Here is a 26,457-nt window from a genome sequence, read left to right as displayed (position 1 = left end):
ATCTGAATTACAAATCAACAGAAAACTATTAATTGATTCCAAGATATCTTCCCATAATCCTAAATAAAGAGCCCTAAAATAAGTAAAAACAGATTATAAAGCTTGAATTACCTGTTTCTTTGAAAAGCTTTCATTAACTTTGGTTCCCATGGCAGCAATTCATTTAAAAGACGTATCAATGTACTATGCAATTCTTTTACAGCTTGCCTCCGATGATACCATTTGCCCTGAAACATAATTTTAAAAGTAAAGCTCTTAGATTTAAAAGTGAATGTCAAATCTTATTTTCTGAGTAAAAATCAAAACTCCAATCCCCATCAAATAAGTATCTCTTCTCTAGATGGCTGCAGAAAAGAGAAAAAGTATCCAGTAATAAATTTTATTCAGTATATTTTAAAGACTGTCAATTCTACAGGAGAAATCTAAAACCTATTTAATCAAAATGGGAGACAAAAATTTTTTTAAAGTTTTTAATTGGGTCAATTGTAAATGTTTTAATCATTTACTAAATATGTAACATTTATATAAACTCATTAAATATGTAAATGATACGGCTCACTTCTGTAAAGTTTTTGTAATTTTCCCAAAGAGTGGGGGAAAAAGAGAGAAAAGCCAGAATTGTTATCATATCCAAAAACCAGTCTTCTTGATGAACTTCTTGGGAAATTTTTAAATTATTTTATTTTATAAATGCTTCCAGTTCAGAAAAGCAAACAAGTGGTCATCATTTTCAATGCTATAAATAATTACTGATGCCCCTTCCGTTTGCTACGTATTAGCTGAAATAGTTCATTCATATATATTTGGAGGTGCCGGGGAGAGGGAGAGAGAAGTAGGGGTCGAGTGAGCATGAGAGTGCACATGTACTCTAGCTGCTATAAAAACTCTTCTAAGTATGAAGTGTATATATTTTAGTCTAACTTAAAAAATGATGAAACTAAGGCTCACAGAGATTAAATGACTTAATTTAAGGTCCTATGGCTTTAACCCAGATCTGCCTGATGCTGAAGTCCGAGTTCTTAGAACTACACCACCATCTATTAAAAACTGTATCACATAAATTTAATCTGACACAAGTTATAAAAACCTGTAGCGAAAATATACTTCACCAGTACCCATAAAATTATTCAAATACCATAGGAACAATAAGTTTACAGAAGTTATAGCTCTAGGTAGCCAACTTCCCTATTCTCTACAATGTTAGTGTACACCTATCAACATCACCACCATCACCATCACCATTTTACTGTTACATAATCATGTTGTATTTTTCTTTTTTTTGTAACAGCTTTGAGATATAATTCACATACTATATGGCTCACTCATTTTATTTCTTTTATAACAAAAGACACAGAACTAAATATGTTATAGGTCACATTTAACATGCATAAAATTGGACTTCAACTGTTAAGTGAGTCAATTTGCGTATATGTAGAACATTAAAGCAGAAAAATTACCACCCCCTAGACCAAAATGTAAAAAAATCTATGCATTAATTTCTTAATTGTGTATCTATTTAAAACCTTCAACATTTCAGTCAAGGAAATTTCAGTCACATATAGACCTAAGTGGATCAACAGTATAGTTTCTATTTCCCTCAAAGTTTGAACTTTGAACCAAGAGAATGTTTATGCACATAAAAATAAACAACTATATTTCTATCTCTGAGGTTTTTTTTTTTTTTTTTAAATCTTAGAGGGAGAATTGTTTATTAGAAGAGTAGGAAGATGTGGAATTTTATGTGCATGTGCACACAACGAATATGGAACCTAGGCTCACTAATTCTTGTGTCTTCTTAGTGGCATGACAAATCATAATATTGTGAAAATAATTTCAAGAAAAGTTTATTTCATATAATATACTAACCTACACAGACATATCTTCCTCTTGTCAACTGCTTTCTAAAAGAACCTAACTTAACGAGCTATGCCTCAAAAGCTAATTTTTTCTCAAAGAAATGTTATGCAATAGTATAAAGCGCTTATTCTAACCCATGAAAACAAAATTATTAAACAATAAAATTGAAAAGCTAATTGAGAGTGAAAAGGCAACTTTAAATTCCTTATGGAATCAGGTAGGGTTTTATTTCAATAAAAAAACAGAAAACAAACAGGACGATGGAGATTTTTCCCTTTAACAAGGCACATCGACATTAGTTTTCTACTTAACTATTATTTGGATCCAAAATGAAATGGTGAGAGTAGAAGGAAACTTTTCCAAAGTTAAAAAGAGCAGAAAAAGGAAAGGAATGTGAAATGAAGGTGGGAAGAACATTCTCTTTGTGGTATAATTAACTGGAAAGACGTTAAAAGACTAGGGAGCACCAGGCATGCTAAATTCTTTTTAAATGGGGGTTATATGGGAAAGAATGGAAGATGCAGTTACCCTGGGCATATGGCTGCTGTTTAGATTGGTGGAGTGGTGCTGGGATGGCGAATGCAGGAAGAACTAGCAGTATTATGGGATCTGAGGACTAGGCAGATGAGGCACAAGAAGAGAAGACTGTGTAGATGGATGTCATTATTTCAAGACATTTGTCAGCTTTGTTTTTGTCTCTACTAAATTACAACATTAATTTTTATAAAAAGAGTTTTAAAAAATTAGGAAAATTTTTACCTTTTGGTTATTAAATTTTAGTTAATCCAGTGCCCAGAAAATACACTATGGAACTAGCTGATTGTATTCAGGGTAGGGCTCATAAATATTAATCAGAGAATAGATTTCTAATTTTCATATAATTCTGTCTTATCCACTGAACTGTTTGGAAATATCTATGTCCTGCTAACTTTATATATATTTTTGGCCTTCTTCCTTTTTTTTTTATATTGCATATTACCAACCTGGGGTAGTGATGGTATGGTACTTCATTTACATTTGAAAATGAATACTTAATCATTCTATATTTGGAAAACAAACAAAAAGTCTATTATTTATATAACACAAATTATAGACAGTAAAGACTGATAAAATATTTTGACTAGAAGATACATATAAAGAATACAATGACTTTGATAAAGGGCATCTCTCTACCCTGCTCTGCGGTATGTGTGTCCACCGTTTTTATATTGACCTTAAGGAGGCATAGGTTTAAAAAAGTTCAGAATCACTGCTCTGGGACTGGTATTTAAAGTAAGGTGGTATTTAACTACTTGACAGTACAAGAGAAATTCATACTGATTGCTGTATCATCATCTTTGGTCAATGCAACCCAAATGGAATTAAAATAACATGTCCTTTTCTACCTAGTGGTGGTCTCAGAGTGCACAGCATAGAATGAAACTAATGTAAAGAGAAGAAAAGTTATGAATTTTTAAAAGTCAGAGATGGTAAATCTAACAACTTCGGTCTAACATAAAAATCTATTTAAGATCAAATAGTTTCTGAACTTTAAATCAGGTCATTAACTAAAAGCTAGCAATAGTTTTTCTGACTGATCGACTTTATTTACATATATATAATGGAAAAACTAAGAACAATTATCATGTTCCTTCTAGATTAAAATGACTAAAGCTAAAAGAGAACTTAGGACTTAATTTTATAGAAGGAAACTGGCTAAAGTAACATATAGGGAAGTACTTGTAGATAGAAGTAAATTTTAGGATTCTAGGCTCTCGAATGCTCAAATCCACTCTCCTTTCACTACACAAATACTGTCTCTCTTGGCCTATTAATTCCTTAAGAAGAAAGAGACTGTATTGTATAAGTATCTGTATTTACATGTAGGTATCTCTGTAATGCCAAAATTAAAATCTCAAATTTATTTTTGTTGTTTAATTAAAATAATATTTAAAATTATAGTGATCTAAAGATTAAAAATGAATAAACAAATAAAAACAGCAAGTTTCCCTATTTTCAAACACATGAGAGAATATGGATGTAATAAAAATTGGAAAGGCTCTTACAATCTTTATCTGCACTAATCAATATAGAATCAAAGATAAAGATGGTAGGTAGAAAACTTAGTAACAGGTCATTTGTGGAACAGTGCTGTAACTGTTTCTCTAATAAAAATATGTTATTTAATAAGCTTTATATATATAAATTTAGCGCTGACTTTTCTTTATAAACGAGTATGTGAAAATGAGGATAAATGAACTATTTTCAGTATTAGAATTCTCACTATTTTCAGGGATAAAAAATATTTTCTAAGGATCCCAATGTGTTATGTGAACTTAATAATTCAAACATTTACTGAAAGTCACTTTAAAAAAAGGAGAGTAATATTTTTCTTTCATGAATTTACTATCAAGTTTAACATAAACTAGAGCATGAATTTCAAGCATATACCATGGAACCAAAGGCATACAATATGGTTGCAGTTTGAAGCTTACCTTTCAATACTTTCTCATCCAATGTACACAGCAGCTGCAGATTGCCAGCTCCCTTTCCAGGAGATGCCCCAACTGTCAAACAGTGAAGGTTTTATAACCTCATAGGAATGATTACAAAAAGGAGCTGGTCTATGGTTACAAGGTAACTCCTTTATTATATTATGCAGTTTTATAAGTTTTTGAATATGATACATTAATAAGCTAAGGAACCATATGGGGAAAGAAACTTTAAAAACTTACAAAACTACACAATATTATAAAATGAAAAGCTGAGTCAATGTGTGTGAAATGAGTGGGGAGGGAAACTTACCTTACAACTAAAGAACAACTCCATTCTGCTGCAGTAATCTGAGATGGGTATAACAGCACCAGCATAACGCTGGCTGGGTGTTTCAAGGAGAGGGAGCTGGCAATCTAATGATGCTGGGGACATTGAACACCTAAAAGAACAAAAAAGAGAAAAACAAATTCCACATTTATCAAAGATCTCACCACCATGAGATATTTTGCACATTTTAATAAATTTAGATGGTTTGAATATTAAACTTAGGTGAAAGTAACTTGTTTACACAAACCATCCTGTTACTTATATAGATTTTCTTGTATTATATCTAAACAAAATAGGTATTAACAGTCATATAAAGGAAAAATTAAAATCATATATAAATATACAAAAAATATTTTAAAATGAGAAGGCATTATTATAAAAATGAAAAAAACATTTTTATAAAAAAGAATACAAAAACATGATGAGTATAAGAAAAATATCAATGCGATTTTTTTTATGTGCTTTTACTTACATATATGTTGTTAGAGCACAGAAACATGGATCATATGACAAAATTTTTTTTGTTGCAGGCTTGGTTCTTGTCCCAGACATAAATACCACGGTGGAAAAGGGACTAAATAACAATATATCATGCTTTTCAAATAAAACGTAAACAACATTTAGAAAAGCCAAATGGATCTGTACACAAAGATTTCTCATTTAAAATCACTAGCAATATACAAAGAAATGTTTCAAATAATTTAAACTCGTATGTATGTACAAATCAAATTACTTATAATTAAATTATTTTAATAAATTATTTGACATTCTCATAGTCTAAGTAATATTAAATGAAATGGTAATAAGTATTTGCTTATTGCTTACCTAAAGAAACAACCACCATATTCATATGCTCCTGCAAATTCACAGTTTTGGGGGTAAAACAATGCATTCATCTTTGTTGGTAAACAGCCCCTTGAAAAAGTGCTAGTTTGACAGTACAGTAAAATGTCTGCACATTAATATGGAAAAGTTAAAAAGTATTTTAACATTGTCAGATGTCCTAATATGAACTATCCTATGCTAGTACTTTTCACTGAGGTAACCACACACATACTCACTTAAGACTAATTTAACAGAAAAGGAAAGTGTTTGCATTTTATTATACAGGCATGCCATGTTGAATAGCATGTACATTTCCTTATATTACTAAATTAGCATTTAACTAGAAAGCATGAAGACAAACAACTACATCAATATTATTGCAAGTTTTGGTGTCATTTGGCTTTGCAGAGAGAAAAAACTGGATAACATCACACTCCTAGTGAGGTAGTTACTATTTTGGGGGAAGAAAATCTAACTATATATGTGACCAACTAACCATTTTCATATACAAAGAAGAAAGAATCCTGGACTGGAAATTAACCACTGGCTGATTATCTGAATTTGATCATTTTCAGTAAACTGGTGGGCGAAGAAATTGATAAAATTTTATCAGATCTATACCTGGTATCAGAAAGGTGGATTCTGCAATTCACTGTACAACCTGATTCACTAAGTAATGCTACACCTGGTATCATAAGAGCATAAAAAGTTCTAAGTAAGTGAAATTAGAAGTGGGACTATTTTAAATACAGGGACGGTATCCTACTTTTTTTTACTTTCTCAGACTCTATCGCAATGCCTAGCACAGAGTAGGCCCACAGTAAGTATTCAAAGTAAGTGAGTAAATTTCTTAGCTAACTGAAGGTTCCTCCTTAGATGCAAGGGATTTTAAAAATTGACAGAAATGTTTGTAAGAGATATGTCGTCCAGATTTTCTGAACACACAATGGATATAATTTAACTCTTGATGACTTGGGTCATCATTATGAACAAATTGCTGTGTTATATTTTAATATAGTGACTCTCAGGTACTGTTCAGGTTTCTAGGGCTATAACCTATATTCCTATATTAAATGGCTATTGACTAATAATAATATGTTTGGACTCCTACGATCTGCTTATGTAGGTTTTTTCAATTGCCTATCAGTGTTTTATGCTGTCAATAAATCTCATACTGCTCTAGTTCCAATGAAAGTACCTACTAATTGTTAGAATTATATCTTCACTAAAAGAAATTGGTTCCATGTAAGGCCTTTCTCTATTTTAAAGTACTAGAGTGTCCATATGTGGACTCTCTGCTCTCTGTGTAGGCTCCTTTTGACTCACTGCTGGATTCTGGGTTAATTTTCCTACAAAAGTATAATGTATCTTTTTTTTTTCTTTTTCTGTAGTCTGGTAAAATGGTAGAAAAGTTATTAGTGTTCAATCTTCTCTATTTTCTGATAATATTCTTCCCCAAGTCACAAAGGACACTGAGCTATTCTATCGTTAAATTTCAGGGTCTTTCCAAAGATTTCAATATCTTCTGTAATATACAAAAACAGAATGATGCGAAGCTTATTTTTTTGGCCTTAAGCACCTCAAAGATTTATTTAATTTTTCAGAACTCATGTCAGTGGAAGATAGTAAAGCAACTATTAAATAGAAGATAATACAAATTTACTTGGAGCTTTGGAAAATATCTGACATTTTCCAAATGTTACTTGTATTTGAGTAACTGTGCGCAATATGTAATTCAAAAAGGTTTAAAGCAAATTATAAAAGCCACACTATGAAGCTCTAACTATAGAAGGATCTGTCATCTAGTTCAACTCTTCCTTGAAGCTCACTCCAGGGCATTAATTCTCTGCCTAATGTAAAAATACCAAACGACCCCTTTCCCTTTTAATTAGACCTTTCTTTGGAAGAAAAGAGGTTTTCGAATATTGTCTTTATGAAAGCTTCCCTGATGGGATTCAAACTATGCCAAATCACAGTAAGTAGAAATAGTGAACACTATTAACAAGGGTTAAAATCCAGTCTTAGCTCAGGAGAGTAGTTATTACATGTCAAAAAACTAACACAAACAAAAAAATACCCTGACAGCAAGACTTACCATAAACAAATGAGAATAATAAAATTTCAGACAATTTAGTGACTATAGTCAATTGAAGTTTTGTCTAACCAATCATATATTGTTCTGGTTCATATTTCCTGTTATCTTTTTTCACTACTATTTTGAACATGTCAGTTAACATTTGATCCTTCATAAAGACCATTAGTTGTTATCTGCCCTTCTACTCTACTCCCAAACAACATATAAACATGCAATTAAGGGAAGTGAGCAAGTGTCTAGAGTGCATGGTGACTTCTGAATAAACACAGCTTGAAAATAAAAGATTAAATCTTTTATAAAATAGGAGGTAGCCTAACCAAGCCCTGATTAAAGTTAAAAACTTATCCCCAAGGTTGGGGATAAAATCTCAAGCTCTGTAAGTGAATTCCTTGCAGATAAGGACTTTCTTCCAATCTCTGGATCTTACCAAGTTCCTAGTACTATGCATAGCACACAGAAGACACTGAGGATATATTTGCTTAATGAAAAAGACTAGAATCTGTAACTAAGACAAGTAAAGAAACATATTTTTTTGTTGTGCAGTTTCCAAAAGGTCATTTTAATTTTTAAAAGCTCTAAATATGACTAAAGACAGTGATCCCTGAGACAGTTTTCTGTTTTGCTAACCATTAGTTTAACAGAAGAGCTAGCATAAGAAAACAATATACCTAATGATGCAATTGTAAAAAAGTTAAATACTAATAATTTATGGACAATTTAGAGAATATTACAACCATATCTACAACTAAAGCCATTAAATAAAGTTACTTAGGGCATATTCAGGACTCTGAGTGTACCTACAGTTTATACCGTAGTAAAATAGATTTTGTACTCTAAACAACTGGCTATAAAATAATTTTGATTTGATGCCTTATTGTGAGCCAATGGGATATGGAATGGAAAGAATAGGGAAAAATCCCATAATCCTTCACTATAATAAAAGATTTCTCTGTTACAGGTGTTAGAAAATAAGATTAATGTACAATAATTTCTTTGCCTTACATCAACCTTTTATATATGCAATTTATGTTTTATGGGTCCTTATAAATTCATATAATGTGTATTTTATGTATAACTTGACTGCATTTTTCCATTTACCTGTGTATCACTCCTTACTATACCTTCACTTTTAAAAAACATAGTACATCATCTTTCTAAAAATTAATAAAGAAAACATGTATTCAACCATGTTATTTGTAACGTCTTCATTTCCTATATACTAAGGACAGTAAAAGGTAAATGGTGAACATATTTAAGAGGCCATAAATCAAAATGGATTAAAGACGGCTGAGATAAATCTGAGGCTAAGGTCAGGAATATAAAGGGTAAAACTGACATCACAAATTCCATCAAATACGAATCTAAATTAGGTGTACATGATGTAATAAAATATTCTTAATATCTGGTGTGTGATTTAATTGATTTCTACTTCATTTTCAAAACATCAACTTTTTTTTCCCCCATAAGTTGGCAGCAGCAGACAAAATTAGAGAATTGGGCCCTTAGGAAATATGGGCTTACATCAAGATTCTGCAGTTGCCCTTAAATTGACATTTGAGGCCAGATAATTTGTTGTTGTGGGGGCTGTCTTGTGCATTGCTGGATCATTATAATGCAGGATACTTTTAGCAGTATCGCTGGCCTCTATCCATTCAGTGCCAGTATTACCTCGTCAAGTATGATAATTAAAAATGTCTTCAGACATTGCCAAAAGTCATGGGGGTGAGAAGTGAGGGTGCAAAATCATCTGATTGGTAATCACCGGCTTATAAAGAACTTGGTGACCAAAAAAAAGGAGTGTTATCATCTCTGATCTAAACTTCTGATTTCTCTAATGTTTGCTCTAGCTAATATACTGTAAAAACATTAAGTAAAGATTCATTTTATTCATTACTTGAAACTCCTTTGCAATTCTTTTTAACATATATTTGTATATACTGTAACCATTTTGTACATATTATTTGGTATGTTTTTAAAAGTTAACATTTCACAAATATTTCCATGTAGTAACAATGATCTACAAATATTTTATTTTACTAGCTCTATGATATACTACTGTTCTGCTAACATTACTGTTTGGTTAGACTACTGTTGGACATATAAATTTTTTCCAAATTTCTACTATTAGAGGTAGTCTGCTGAACAAACCATTGGGTAAATTACTTTTTTTGGGAGGAAGGGGTGAAATGGAGATAATAAAAGTTAAATCTCAAATAAGATTATAGGATTTGAAAGTATAGGCAATTTTATAGCTTTTTTTTTTACATACTAATTATAATATTTAGAAATATCTGAAGTCTATCTTAAATCTTGCTCAGTGTTCAAGTGCTTAATTGCTAAAATATGTATTAGAAAAGATATGGTCTTATATTTCAATTTCAGTTTCTCTATATTGGTAAGACTATCATTTATCATTATATAATCCAGACAAGGTTTCTTTTCTTATAAATAACATCTTTTTCTTTAACCAAATGTTCACTTTTCCTTATACTCGATCTCTATACAGACCTTTCCTTATTAAAGAAAAAGACGTAAACCTCTTTGAAAATATAAACTATGATATAAAATATATAGAAATAGAGCAGATATGAGAAAAAAGAGGTCACAAGAAAAACTCAGAAATATAACCTCATCTGTATAAAACTAGAAAAATCTTCCAATTTTCATTATTTAGAAAGCAACAATGTATAATAAATTTCAAATATAATAGAATCAGACAAATTTATTAATATCTTAGCTGTCTTTCTGAAAAACTGATAAATTTCCTAGATTAAAAAGGATATTTTCTAAATAACTAAGCAAAATGCAAATTCTCTCTCTTGACTAAAACCACAAAAAAAAGTTATGATTTCTCCTTTAGCTCACTAAAGAATGCTATGATCTAAATAATAATGAGAAAGACAAAATTAAAAGACTTTGTCAAATTACACACCTCTATTTAGCTCAACCAGAAGTCTCACTTTAAACAAATCTCAGGTGGATATTTAGGTATAGCACTGTAAGATCTAAAGGATGTTAAGCCTTTTTGGAAAAAGTCTCTAAATGAAGTACTGGGATCAAGCGAACTACAGCAAACTCAAGAAAATTAAAGCATTTTTCTCTCCTATTATTAACCATAAATAGAATTAGTTGCCTTGCAAGAATGAGTAAACAGTTTAGATTTTAAAAGACTGTAAATCTTGCAATATAATGAGTGGTTCAATGGCAAAACCACTAAGTGGTTAAGATTTTCTTTTTAGAGGCATATACCAACTTTCAATTATTTTTCCTTTTTTAATGTTATGTTGACCTAGGTGGGGAAAGGGATAATTCTCCTTGTTGCTTTGGTAGGAAAACCTGGAAAGGCCCTGCAGAAAAGAAGCCCCCTAAAAGAGCCAAGTATCTCTTTGAATCCATATTAAATCCTTCCTCACATATATAATTTCCATCTTTAGTAATGGCATTTATGGAAACCGAATGTTTATATAAAGTATACCCTTTGTTATTGGAGCCAATATTATAAATAGGAAAGCTGATGATAATAGAATTGCTTTGACTCTAAATACTATTTAAGTTTTGACATTGATATCCTCCTATGAAGATCAACATTAATACTTCATTTGTCCGGCAATAGTGAAGGAAATCCACAGGCAAGGAATCAGTCAAAACGGCTATCGCTATCACCAAGTTCATTCATTTCGAAACTAAGAAACTCCCTTACATTCTTACCATGAATCCAATTCTAATAAATATAGTTACTAGCCTTGTAATCCACAGTATATATCAGCTATGGCAAATACATAAACATACAAAAGAAATGACAGGCTGACAATGAAGAAAGAGGCAGAACAAAAGCAAAAATACAAACAAACAAAAACCTTCAAAATATATAGCACATTTTGGTGAAATTTTAATTAAGTTACTAGTATCAATAGATTTTTTTAGAGCATCAGTACAATTATGGATATTCACAATGATCCCTGAATCATCAAGAAAGGGTTAAATTATGTTCAATATACTGTAAGGATGCAAGGAAGTTTTTCATTAAATGATTAAAATAAAGAGTTTCAGTACTAATTTCAGTTATGCAGAAAATTTAGTTAAGTGAAACACTTTATTCCCAAATGATGCCAGACAAATAAAATGGTATTCAATTTTAACATAAATATTAAATAAAGTTAATTCCTATAACTAAAATCTATTGCTCTCAGTATTGGCTTTTGTAAAATATAAGAAATGATACTGAGATGCAAACTTTTACTGTCTATTTCGTTTATGCTGTGTGGCCATTTCACTGGTTGGGATAAGCTATTCACGGAAACAACCTTTTAGGCAGTTTAAATTAAAAGGAAATAGTCTATTCATTGGTAATCTCAATAAGATTATCCCCACCAAGTAGAACTCCAAGAATATCTATTTTTTTGAAGAGTAGAAATAATATTTTAAAACTGATATGCAAATACCAGGAGTCAGGGACAAGTTAAAAATTTAGACACAAATCTAATCAATTAAACTCTACACATAATTTTTTTTTTTTTTGGATAAATATGCCCTCAACGACTAGAGTGTTAGGTATTTGTCATTTTTTTCTTTTACTCTTCTATTTGTTCCTGTGAAGGAAGGCAATATGCTTATACCTCATAGCATATGGAAGTGAGGTAGACGGTTTTACAGAAAAATTTTAGGATGTGTGCAGGTCTTTTTCTCTTACAATACATGCTGTAAGTACATAAATCAATTATATTTAAAACTATCTATTAAAAACAAAACCCTAATTTATAATATGGGAACAAATTAAGATACATACATTATATTTAACTGCAGCATAAAAATCAAGTAGCAAATTTATTTAACAGAATTCTGTTTAGAGTCATGAAGTATGGACAATGCACTAAAAATAAACAGCTTCTATAAAACACTATAATAACATCCTGATTAAAAGACTATTCCTTCCTATTAAAGAACATCAGTCCTTTATGAGCATATAACATCGAATATATTAAAGAAAAACTTTTTGGCTGAGGATATAATAGTCTAATATAAATGCTTGTGAAATTTATCAGAGGTAAATTTTAAAACAACACTGTTGTTTCACATAAAGAGACTGCCCATATACCAAAAAAACCCATATGTAAATGTGTGTATGTGTATATATATATTCGTAAGGCATAAAACAAAGGGATTTTTTTTAGTGATTACTGATTTTCTTCAATTCTTAAAGCCTTCCCCGTTTATTGATGTATAATTGTGTTTCAAATCTGTGATATAAATGATCTATAAATACCAGTTAAATGGGCATTACTGATTTAATAAATAACACAACTGTTTTACCAAGTGTTGAGTGAATAAATAGAAGGCCTTTATTCTCTCAAGAACAATAAAAAATGAAGGTAAAGATTAATATAAATTTAGAATATATAATGGAAGTTAAAAACCTTCAGCTGATAAAGGTTCTAAAAAAAGACATTGTTAGGCATGTATCAAAAACATCTGGGGCAAGATTATACAATTTATATTTATTATTTGTCACAGCTAATTAAAATTTGTTACTAAGCAATAAACTTCCATTAAAAGCATATAATTATTAATTAAGAACATTTGTGAGGTAAGCATTACCCAAAAAACTACCAGTCAGAATACAACCAACCAGTAATATTGGGAAATATACCTGATATAAATCAGGCAAACAAAATTAATTTACTTGCTCCGGCACCATTTTTGTCTATTAAAAATGAAAATTAGACCACACAGGAAAGATAAAAGAAATAATGTTTCTATTGTTCATTGCAAAATTTTATGTTATCCAGGAGAACAAGATAAAAAAGGCTTTAGAAAAAAGCAGGAATAAATTTTAATGCTGACAATAATAGATAGAACTTTTGGATCAACACCTACCGATTTTTTTCTACTGTTTTCCAGATCTTTGAGTTCATTCTCGATTTTTGTGATTAATTCCCTGAGTTCATCAAGATTAGTGCAAATAAGCTAAAATAAAACACAAAAACACAGCTTGATAACACATAATATAAAACACCCAAAATGTGGTAACAGAAGTTGTTTTTAACACACACTGAATTCACAATTATTTGTCTTTGTAATAGCAAAAAGCAAAGAAAGCTCCGCAGTTTATATTTTAAAAGGTATTTACTTGTTATGATGTATGGCCTTCAGGCTTAGTATAAAAATAGCTGAAATTTCAATATTGGTGGTTTCATCCCACATCCCCACCTCTCAGTTTGCTTTATAATCCAGGTACTTTCTTAATATTCTTAACTTTCAGCCCAGAATGACAAAGATCTGGAAACTCACCCTAGATTTCACAGGTTACTGAATCACCTTTTAAGAAATGCTTCATTAGGCAGTCTCGCAGTAGGTGAATAAATGCACCCTCGGAGAACTGTCATTATACCTTTGCTTTGGTTTGCTAACTATACAATTAAACAAACTGTATTATTGCTGTTGGAATTGCTAATAAAGAAGCTCAACTACCTGTGATATATTCAAAGAAGTAAATGAAATCAAGTATACATTCTTAATATTAGTAGTCTACAGTAAAACCATTTCCACAGGGAGCATCTATTTCCTTTCACAATTGTGTGGCTCATTTGATTTCACCTTGGTAACATTGGCAAATGGACAAAATAATTGGATTTTAGTTATTAATAAACTAGTTAGGCTTAATTACTAAAGTTATAACAGTGAAGTGTGAGCAACAACAAAAATATTAGTAACTACATTTTAGTTCTTGTAAAATTATACCAAATTTTTCCAATTAGTACAAAATATTTAACTTTTTTCTTAAAATAATTTAAGCTCTTATTTTAAAACAAAACAGCAACCACATACAGAAGAAAAGTTTTAGATTAATGAAAGTCTTGCTGTAATGTTTATACTGTGTGATAATTTAAAAAATATACTATACTTATAAAGCTATTAATTCACCATTACTTTTTAGCAGCCCATGTTTGTTATATTCATTAATTTCCGTGTAAGGCATTGTTTTCCTAAAAGACACACTTTCTTTTGAAAGAAAACAAACAAATAAAAACAACAAAAGGTAAAGCAGGTTACGACAAGATCATAATGACTATTGAGTGACAAAAATGGGAGACTAAGAGCTCCCTTAAACTTCCTTTATTATTATGTTGAATATATGAAAATGCTGATATGCCTCTGATCTACAAACATGGCAATATGGTTCGACCTAACAGACTATGGAAATTTTATCGTAGATATAATAAATTATAATATTAACCATTGTTATTCAAAATACCTACATAATTTCAAACAAAGAGCTGACAAAGTGGGGAAGATATGTATTTAAATAACCCAAATTAAACACTATCAGAGTAGAAAACAGTAGACAATGATGTAGGACAGTGGCACTGGTATTTATTACAAACTACACATCCCCATTTGCCAAATCTAAAGTTATGAAAGAAATGCTGACAGTCAAGCAGTAGAGTGGCCAACTACATAAATTCATCTAGAACTAAATAATGTTTCAACTTCTATTTATAAAGCCTTAGAACAATGTTGGCCCTACCCCCAGGTGTTTATTAAGTACTCAGTGGAAGTTAAACTTCCCATTGTAAAATCTGCTGTTATGGTAGTACAGAGGGTTGTCAAGTTTGCCCCTGAGCTTGCAGATGGTTACATCCCTTTTCACTGAACTTGGTGTATTAGTTAATATCACAGTAAAGTTTTCTCATTTGCACATATGGCAAAGCTCAGAGGAATTTTCACTTACATCTTAGTGGTCTCATTATACAAGGAATAAGGGTATATTTTGCATGCAGTTTTTAGAAACTTATAGTAACAATGAAAACATATACCCCTATAACTAAACACACCCTAAAAAAAGTTCAGATCTTTTAATGAGCAATTAGTCATGAGGTCAACAAGTATATATATTCCATTTAAAGGAACAGATAACATAGTTCTAAAGTCAAATTATAAATGATTTCCACAGCCAAAGAGCTATAAAAAATAACACTTTCAAGTGGCTTACCTAGTTATTAAATTATGCTATATCAGTGCTTCTCAAACTTTAGTTTAATGTGCGTAAGAATCACCTGGGAATTTTGTTAAAATGTGGTTTTAGATTTAGTAGATCTGAGGTGGGACTTCAGATTCTACATTCCTAACAAGTTTCTATGTACAGTCTGCAGATCACATGTCAGCAGTAAGGTAGTGAAAGGTTATGAATTACAAATCTGCATGACTACTGAAACTTTCTGGTACTCTGGAGCTTATGAGTATGAAAATTCAAAAAGATTAACTTCCAAATAGGAGATGGAATACTGAATTAAATACACAATAAGACAAATGTTCCTTAAACAAATGACATAACTTTTAAACATAATTTTATTGAATTTGAGGGTCAAGATATTTTTAGCAATATTTACTTTTACATTATCATAAAATGATTTAATATCTACATAACAATGTACTCTTTACTAATATATATCCCTCTCTACATATATTTGTAATATATAACCTAATATACCCCAAACAAAGTCAAGCTATTAGAAAATTCTTGCATAGGAACACAATTCTAATTTTGTTACTAATATTGAAAGAAAAAATAATTTGATTTATGCCAATTCTGTCGTATACATCCTCTATTCCTTCTTTCTTACAAAGTTAAGGCATATATGTGGCCTTTAAACTCAACTTCAAATGGTGCTTTTAAAAATAGAATAAATCCAGTAAATAAAGTTCACCTTAATAAAAACAGATGCATTTTTTGAATCAAGCAAAATACCTTATTAAAACCTCCTTCTTGTTACCTTGAATTTGAAAAACATATCTGAGACTCAGGGCCTCCAGGGGTGAAAGGGAAAGCTCCACAGCAGCTCAGATTACAGTTGGGTCACACTGTCAACACTCATGAGAGGAGGTTTTCCGTCATACTGCAAAGGTTACAGGGAGAGTTTTATCCCCCAGGAAGAACCTCCTTAAGGCAGTCACACTCAAGTGAACTTTCATTTGATCTAATCCATGACAGAGCCACAAAATCATAAATTTTAGGGCTAAAAGGGACCCAAAATATGTAATTTGGTACAAACCTTGGCCTAGGCTAAAAAGGTGTATCTTCAATTCACATACATGCTAATTAAAACTAACGAAGGTAAAGTAACCTAAGATGACATACTGGTAGAGAAAATGATAGAACCTAGGGTTCATGCCCCTTCTCCTGTGTCTTTCTAAATAAAACAAAACATCTAACTAATTGAATATGTAATATCATTTTAGAATTTAATTTATACCTAACCTTTCACTTCTAGTAAATGGTAAATGTTAAAAGGCCCTCTCTTCAACTCAAGAAGCAGATATGTGTGTAGGTAGTGGGGGAGAGGAAGTCCTGCAGAGATCAAAAGAACTCCATGAAAAGAACTCAGAAAAATTACAAAATAAATCATTCCTTACTTTATTACTACTTCAAGCTAGAAATTATGCTCTTTGGGTATAAACTCAATAAGTTTCAGAGATATTAACTTTATCTGTTCTAAAAAGGGCATAAGGTAGCATAAGCATACAAAGATAAAACAATAAATTATGTTAAAAAGCAAAAGGAAAACAACGCAGAAGCCAATATAAATAAGTACAAATGAAATGGATCATATTCACTACCACTCTAATAAAAACAGACCTACAATTTATTATAAAAATTATAAGCAAAACACTAAATGCATGGTGTAAATTCAAAATTTATATTGTATTTAAACTAAAATTATATTAAAATCTGTTAAAACTATGAGGATAGAAAAATTCCTTCTCTATTTCAGCAATAACGAGTACTTCAAAACCTGCAAATAAGGACAACATGCATGAGGTGAAAAAATAAGTCTGATAAACAAGTTAAAATATTTTTACTACTATATGATTAAAAACAGACGTTTCTCTCAATACATTATATTTAAAAATTAAAAGAATTTTAAAGGGGAAGAAAAACCTATGCTGTTAAAAGCAAACAAAAAGCTGAAGTTGAAAATACTTCAATTAAGTGGTAGCAATTCAAAATAATAAAGTAATCAAAAGGTCCTTACTATGGTGAAGTAGTTAAACTCTAATTTTCATTTTTGGTCCCAATTTGTTACACTAAGGGTAGTATCGTATTTCAAACCAGTTCGTTTTTCCACTAGTTAAATGGAAAAATATAGTGTTTTTTTAGAGTTATACTAAGGACTAAGCTTATATTTGAAAATACTACTACTGTGCTAGTCTTAGCAGCTGGATTCTGGATTTCCTCTGCAAAACAGCCTTTAGAATAAATGACATGTATGGAACAGGAGCAAGTATGTATTACATGAAAGATTTTGGTTACCAATGAAAAGCAGAGTCATGGTGACTAAGGATCTTGAATTATTTAAAAAATTGATCTTATTGGGACTTGACACTAAGTTTTGCAAATACTTTCTATGACTGTTATAATTGTATACAAAAAATTCATATAATATTAGATTTCTCTCTCAAATATTAAAATAAAAGGCTTGTTGGTAAAAATTAACTTTATTAAAAATATTTCCTGTTTTTGCAACTATTGCTAACTAAAAAAAAAATTTGACAAGTTCCCTTATAATAAGGCCAAATGTTTAACCCAACACTAGAGAAAGGCTAAGCATAAATTTTTCCCTCTGATTAAATATAATGATGCAAATATTACTTGGTTTTTCACTTTTCAAGTCTTTTGCAAAAGGGATCTATTATCTCTCCACTAACAGTTCCATTATTTTAAGCAATAAGGTATTTTAGAATGAATATTATGAAGAAAATATTCTCACTAAACATTCCTATAACGTATTTTTATGTTTAATATTAGAAATGTGATCCTTAAAACAACTTGGATAAAAAAATTTGTAGAATATGAGGGTGCTAAATGTCATAATGCCAAAGCTTTTGCAAAGGAAATAAATTCACTTCCTTTAAAATAATATCTTCTTATTTGAGAACTCCCAAATAATTCAAGAAACAAACTCTACAAAATTATTTTGAGTCAAAACTATAAGTTTTGCATGTAACAACAAAGTTTATTAGTGACTATTATTATCTCCTATTCTTTGCTTATTTGCAGTAAATGACCTATTTCTTGGGAACAGTTGTCAATTTTCTTTATGAATAATACCATGGTATTCAAAGTGTAAACTAGGCATAAGAACTACTGTTCTTATAAGTCTATTTTCCATCTCTAGCCTCGACCCCCACGTATTCTACGATGCCTAAGAACCAGGAAAAACGTACTTTTGAGCTAAGTTTCTGAGAGTGGTAAGCAAATGGTTAGTAACTGACTAAAAGCACCACAGAAGACAGTGTTTTTCAAACTTTTCTGCTCATGACCCATGGTCAAAAATACATTTTACATTGCATACCACTACAACACACACACACACACACACACACACACGATCAAAACCAAAGTTTCATGAAACAATATTATTCTTACTATATTTGACACTATTATAATTTCTTTTCTATTTTAACTGTGTTAGCTTAAAAAAGAAATGCTGGTCATGCAGTCCACTATATTGATCTCATGTCTCACTAATGAATACCACCTGCTTATTTTACACTGTATATGCCTCTTATTACATATAAAAGTTCATCCTCTAAGGCAGCAACGGAGACAAATGTCAAAATTGGGCCATATCTGTTCTGAGATATATAGTCCCAGGATGAATACGTTGAGGGATTGAGGAAAAAAAAGTGAGAGACATAGCAAAGGCTAGCATGATATCAGTGGAAGAATGATGATATACTGTTATAGCATTAAATAACATGTACATGCAATGGCAGAAAATAAATAATAAATACACATTTTTTACTGAACATTCTGAAACTAAGGTTTCTTTACATTTAAAAAAGTTGTAGAAATGTTTGTAATTCATCCTAAGAATGTCATTAAAAATATTTTAAAATACTACAAGAAAAACAAGTCTATTTTCTTTCACTGTTCATTTAAAAATATTAAAGTTTTATTAATTAGTAATTTCCATAAAAACACTTCCAAAAATAGGATTCTGACTAAAAAGTAAATGTACCTACAGTTTTGGATATATGTAACTGTTAAACTCAAATTACATGTGATTAATATTTTCATAGTTACTACTTTATTTTCTTCTTTATGTGAATTGAGACTCACAGAAATTCATTTCAATATCACTTTTACATTATGGCAATTAAATATTAGATTACAAAACATTTGATAATGAACTGGACACACTAATACAAATTTTTAAAGAAAGAGGCATTTGTTGAAGAAAACATCTTTCATAAAATAGAAAATAAAAATATTATTTAATTAGGGTGAGATTCTCTGCTTATTCTAGTATCAGCTTCAAACAGAAAACTTCACATAATCATGGCAGTCATATTATTACTTTTTTCTTTTTGCAGAAATGTATAAAGACCATTCAATTAACTTCATTTAATATTCCCTCTAAAGTTCAGATATAGATAAGAGTTAAAAGATTTGTTTTTCAAATTAACAAGTCTACCATTTCCACAGTGCCAAAATAAATGAAAATGGATTACCATGCAATATTACCATGTATATATTGTGACTTGTTCTTGGAAGACTTTGACTTATACATTTACTTTTACATATATTTCTATTAAACTACTTCTATAAAAACAGTATATTAAAAAAACAGATTTTTGACTGTCAAGAGATAAAAATAGAGGTAAAAAATTTTGAAATACTAGCAGATTAACTCAGAAATACTAGCTATATCTGCACTTGCAGGGAAAAAAGTCATAGTTGGAAACATTTCAATGAAATTTTGTGTGCTACAGTGGAATTTAGCCAATCTCTTGAACGATATAAACACTGAAACAAAAATTAAACTATAAAATGTTGAGACAAAAATCAAACACTTACCTGAAATTCTGGTACAGTAGGTGACTTTATGACAGTTTTCCTCTTCTTTGTGATTGCTTTTTTAGATATGGATTTTTTTCCTTTCAAAATTAAAAGAGAAAAGCTTCATAATGCTGTTGCTTGCACTTCATTAACAAAAACCAAATTACGTAGAACTTTGAAAGTTAAATTATAACTAAGAGATGGATTCTAGTGAGTCAAATAAAAATGATGAATCGAAACAAGCCCCAGTAAAAGCAAACATTAAACTATAACTACCTGTAACAGACATATTAACAAATTCTGTTTTCCTTATATAAGAACCGAACTATTACAATCACCAATGCTTTGCACAGTACCAGAATTTACTGCAATAAGATTTGGCAAAAAAAGTCACATTGCTACTACTCAGTTAAAATCTAATTCACAACTTAAAATGAGGTTACATAAGGAAAAAAACTTACCTTTAATAACAACTTTTGTAGTCAGGAACTTGCACAGAACTATACTCTGAGGACTATGGTCTTTAGCCAACCCAGTGTGAAAATCCTCTCAAGTAGCTCAGGAAACAAGGTTTTTCTATCCCTTTAGCTCTGCACTCACCTAATCGTTCCTCAAGGGCTGCCTCTGGCAGTATACAATAACCAATTTTAAAACAAGGCAAACATCTCCCTTTAAAGTGTACCTCATCATTTGTGCAATCAGAAATCACGGAAAAATAAATCGACATTCTTAAATCCAGTTCATAGCATAGACTAAAGTATATCTACTCTGTATTTAACCTGACAAAAGAGATATATACAAGCATATAACCTCTATTTCTAGTAAGGATCATGTTAAAGTAAATGTTTTTCCCCATTTGCAATTAGCAAAATCAATTAATAAACTGGCTGTTAACTATTCAACAAACACAAGATATAGGGCACTGTCTAATTTATTGGGACAACAAAAAATTATAAAATGAAAACCCTGTCCTCCAGGAGTTCATAATCCATGCAAGGGAATAAAAAATTTAATTGGAAATACTTATAAGTTAGTTTTAGTTCACAATCATTTGTAGGCTAAAATCAATTTAAAAGTTACTATTTTTTCAAAAAGGAAAATGAGTAAGTACATAAAGTAACTTTGCTCTACATATACCTGAATTGCTCCTTTCTAAACATTTTCCTGTACAGAATGATTCTTGCACAGAAAGTCAATTTAATTGCAACATTTTATTCGAGTCATAGCCACGATTCGTTTACAAAATAATTGATTTTATTCTACATTCCTTTTTAATCATATCACACAACTGTAATTTGAATAACTTTTGACTCAATAAAATGCATTATACTATGCTTTAACTACAAATTTTGAGTTGCTGAGGTTCACAGGGGTTTTACCGTCTTTTCTACTAAGTATCAACCTGCTGTCATTTGACATTCATTTTTAATTTAACTAAAATATATATGTGTATATATATTTCTCATCACTATTATTTGCTTCTGTACTTATATGGTACATATACCAGAACTCCCACAAAAATAGGTTAGTGCTTGGCTGCTTAAACAAGCAATATTCAAGAAAAAGTGATTAAATCCTTGGTATCTCTATAATACATTTATCTAGTAATTGATTTCTAAACTGGGTGCAATAGGCAGCTCTCAAGCGGAGCTCATGAACCTGAGCATCAGGATGCCTTTCCTCTATACACTACCTTTACTATTTTTTAAAGCTGGGAAGACTATAACAGCAGCAATTTGAAGGAAATAAAATCCTACCTTAATCTCTTCCTCTCCAGCCTCCGCCCCGCATGAACACTGCTCTAATTAGCTTTTAAAAAAACCACCTGATTTTATATTTACTTATAAGCATAACAGAGGTCACCCCTGATATTCCCAATAAATCTCATGCTGTAGCCACATAGGCACTAAACTCAGGTACTGAATTCTCAGTTAACTCTAGTAACCACTCTATTTGAATGGATTAAGAAGCTGAGGTAGTTATTGGGTATTTTCTTTCACCGAGTCATTAGGATACTTAAATATTATTAAGTAACTGGAGGTACCATTGTATTAATGGTTTTAAGCTTGAGTTTTGGAACTAAACTACCTAGGTTTGAATACCGGCTATAACCACCTACTAGATATAAGACTTTAAATAAATTGCTTTATTTCTCTATGCAGTTTCTTCATCTGTAAAACAGGGATAATGATATTACTTATTTTCTGAGAATTATATGAGGTTAAATATGTAAAGAGCTTAGATTACTGGCAGGCAGGCACATGGTTAAGTCATCAATAAATGTTAGTTAGCTAAGCTATGATAAAAATCTAAACAAAATATCTTTTAATTTTCTTCAAATTCTTTTATTAAATTATGCTTTCATCCTAGTTCTTCTTGCTCATATGTCCTCTCTGCTTCCATTCTACTTTGTACCTATCAATTAATAAAACACCATATAGTATTGTAATGATCCATTTATATTTCTCTTCCTCACTAGATTGTGAATTATTGATGACAGATTCATATTACTCATTTTATTTACAGCATTTAGCATACGGTTCATCAGAAATTTCACCAGTCTGGGGGTAGGAAAAGGAAGTCAGGTTTACTATTCTGAGAACATTGATTATCCACCTGAGATCAATGTTTTATAAAGGAAAACACTGACAATGACTTTAATTTACACAATTCACCAGAGTTTCACAACATGACCTAGGCATGGCAGTAAGAAAACATTTATTGAGAGCCTATTCTGGATCAGACACTTAATAAGGTGATTTTTATAAATTAACTCATTAATTTTCAAAACTACCCTCAAAGGTAGGCAATTCCCATTTTAAAGTGGGATTGTTTAAGACCAGAAAGATTACTTAAAAACTCAAGTGTTACACTGTAAGTAAGCAACAGACAAGGATTCTAACACCAAAGTCCAAGCTCTTCCCATTATGCAATTCTAACCTCTCAAAAATCATAGTTACCATTTATTGATTCCTACCACCCGCCAACCACCATGTTATGCTTTGCTATTCCAATTAATCTTTGTAATGATACAGCAAAGTAGGTATTACCTCATCTTTTTCACGGATAAAGAAACTGGCTATAAACAAGTAAATAAATATATTGAGGACTTGTAGTTAACATGCACTGGAGCATGTATTTGTACTAGAACTGTCTCACTTCAAAGCTGTGCTCTTTTTATACTGCATTCTTTCAAACTTTCTGCAGGGATGTTATTTGCTTTTGACTGATTTCAGAGCCTTCCCTTTTATTAGGGTTAGAAATTTGCACAGTCACAATTAATACTTTCAGTCTATATAAACATAAAAACAATTTAAATATAAAATAGCCTGTATTCTTCAGTAAACATCAGCTCTTCCTTTTTACTAAATACTTAACTTTTAAAATGGACCATGAGGTACTACAAAATCACATGGCCTTTATTTGGTAATCAGTTTTGTTCCAGGGCAAGATATACACAGGACAAGTTATATATTGCCTCCCAGTGGGCTTCCACTGTCCTGTCACCTGGTCCCATAAAATAAAATGTAATTCTCAGGTCTAGAATTGTGCTGAAGTCAGAGGTCAATTTAAAACACACACAGAATTTCAACTTAATTCTTGAGCTTAAAACATAGACATGGGCAAAAAGTTGATTGTCAACTTGTACCTGGAAAATGGACAAGGAAACCTTAATATGGCCTAGTAATTAATGTTACAAGTGCAATCTAATGAAGCTTTTTCAAACTGTGCTTAGAATAGCTCTAGAAAAGAGAGCCCAACTTGACAGGGAAAAATATAGTCTAACTTGACAGGTAAACATATAGTCTACAGCCATGCTACCCTGAACAAGCCCGATCCTGTCTGATCTCAGAAACTAAGCAGGGTCGAGCCTGGTTAGTACTTGGATGGGAGACCACCGAGGAAGACCAGGTGCTGTAGGCGTAAAAAATTAAAAATATGGGATTGTAAGCTGACAAGGTCCTTGAAATCTGTGAGGTCGACCAAGGATTGCCTTGCCTAAAAAATTAAAATTAAAAAGAAAAATATAACTAAAAACATTTCACACTATAACTTAGGCACAAAACTCTAGTCTTCTAGAATGCAGAGATACACTTCTTACTAGAAAAATGAAGGTGATTATCATTCCCAATCCAACTCTTCTTTCCTCGATCTCTCATTCTTTATTTTTACCTCTCATCTTCACCTGGCTGCCCTCTCTGACTTCATTCCATGGCCCTTTGGAGTATTCAGAGACTTCCACTTCAATGCCCTCATAGATTTGGCCTTCTCATGCTTAAGAATTATCCCAACACATTCACTACTCAGTGTTTTCATTTTAGGAATCATAAGTGAATAGAGACTAAGACATTAATCGTTATTAAAAGTAAAAACCCAAGGGCATTTATACTATTAAATAGTAAATCTGGCAAGTACCTGGAATGTGAAGCCACTACTGGAGTCTAAACCTGATTTTTATTTACTAGATATGCATGTCTTGAACTAATATTTATATTCTCTAGGAGTTTCTGGAATGTTCTATCTCTAAGTAAGCAATTCGGCCTTGACAAAACAGTTGATTTTTCTTCTATTCTCTTGCCCAAGAGCAAATTTCTATTCATACTGGCAATTTTTTAATTATATAATTTAATAACTGCTGACTACCTAATATTTTTTCCTCTTTAAACTGTTGAATCAGTTGTCAAATTCTGCTACTTACTGCACCATCTCTTTCAAACTGCTATTTTTTTCTGTCAATGTGATAGAAAAGTCACATAACCATTCCTTATCTGGATTTAGAATTTCCTCTTTCTGAAGTTAGCTTCTACCCCTTCATCTAAACCCTGCCAATTTCTTAAAAAGAAGCTTTTTTAGCTTTTAATGATGTCCTAATTACCTTGCAAGATCCTTTCTCCTAATCCTGCCACTTAACTAGCTGTGTGACCTTGGACACATTACTAAGCTCTGTGTTTTTTTTTTAATCTATAAAATCTATATTATGGAATAACAGCATCTACTTTATGGAGTTTTTATGAAGGCTAAATGGGATAATATGTATAAAGGCTTATAATAGTGCCTGACACACAGTAAACATTTTTTTTTTTTTTTGAGTATTCACTTTTGCGGGGGTGGGGTGGGGTGGAGAAGAAAGCATTAAAATAAAAGAACATGGAGTATAGTTTATCCTTTCACTCATTTATATCTTGGGATCTTGAGTTGGCCCTCTAAAAGTTTTCCCCATAAAGACACATATAGTGCTATAGTGCTATCAACACAGAACTGTACATTTTCACAAATATGGCCCTAGATGTAATCAAATATTGTAGATTATATTACTGTCTTAGTTATTCCCTATTAACTAGCTCATTGCTTTTTACACATCTGATAGATCTTATTTCATGCCCATTTCCTTGCACTGGGCTCCTGATTCAATTATTTAAAAAAGCACCACTTACTCAGAAAGATATTATCCCAAAATGGCACATTCTTGTCATTCAAACAGCTTCTAAAATCTCTTTTCAACTTTTCCTTAAGCTTTTCCTTTATTTTTATGTTATTAACCAATTTTTAATCTAGCCAATCTCCATTATTCTTCAAAGTCCTTCATCCTCAGTGAAACCTTCCCAGACACCTATCGCACACACTGATTTATCTTCTACTTGACATTTTATTGTATGGTCTTTATTATAAACTTTAACAGTTATTAAAATGAGGTTATTTACCATTTTGAATCTTAGTTTCTTCACCTAGAAAAGAGTAACACCACTTATTTATTTTAATCTGTTGAGAGAAGCTACCACAAAATGATTTGGTTAAAAATAATGACAATGTGATGGAAAAAATCCTCCAAATCAAATTGGCTGAAATGAATAACTTAAAAATACCATAAGCTTTCTGTAACAATAAATGTATATAATAATGTTTGTGTTTCTCCAGGCCTTTTAAAAAGTCTTCTAATATTTAAAATTTCTAATTTCAGCCAACTCTACCTGCTCTACACCATCTATAATAGTAATTACTGAAAACTACCAAAATGTTCAATAAAGGTTTGTTAAAT

The 26,457-nt window shown here is 31.0% G+C and overlaps 1 protein-coding gene and 1 pseudogene across 1 annotated transcript in view; one reads left to right on the top strand and one right to left on the bottom strand.

The window, feature by feature from the left end:
• The window catches only part of KIAA2026 (KIAA2026 ortholog), a 90,379-nt gene that overhangs the window by 9,649 nt on the left and 54,273 nt on the right, over positions 1-26,457 (bottom strand). Inside the window, 3 exon segments of the mRNA XM_025051405.1 lie at positions 112-227; positions 13,454-13,543; positions 20,439-20,518. Of these exon segments, the coding sequence (XP_024907173.1) occupies positions 112-227; positions 13,454-13,543; positions 20,439-20,518 (286 nt within the window).
• LOC112485045 lies at positions 24,226-24,344 on the top strand (annotated as a pseudogene).

This window comes from Pteropus alecto, unplaced genomic scaffold, assembly GCF_000325575.1.
Source record: "Pteropus alecto unplaced genomic scaffold, ASM32557v1 scaffold95, whole genome shotgun sequence".
Lineage (NCBI taxonomy): Eukaryota > Metazoa > Chordata > Mammalia > Chiroptera > Pteropodidae > Pteropus > Pteropus alecto.
The sequence above is the reverse complement of the archived record's forward strand: the minus strand, read 5'-3'. Positions and strand labels throughout refer to the sequence as shown.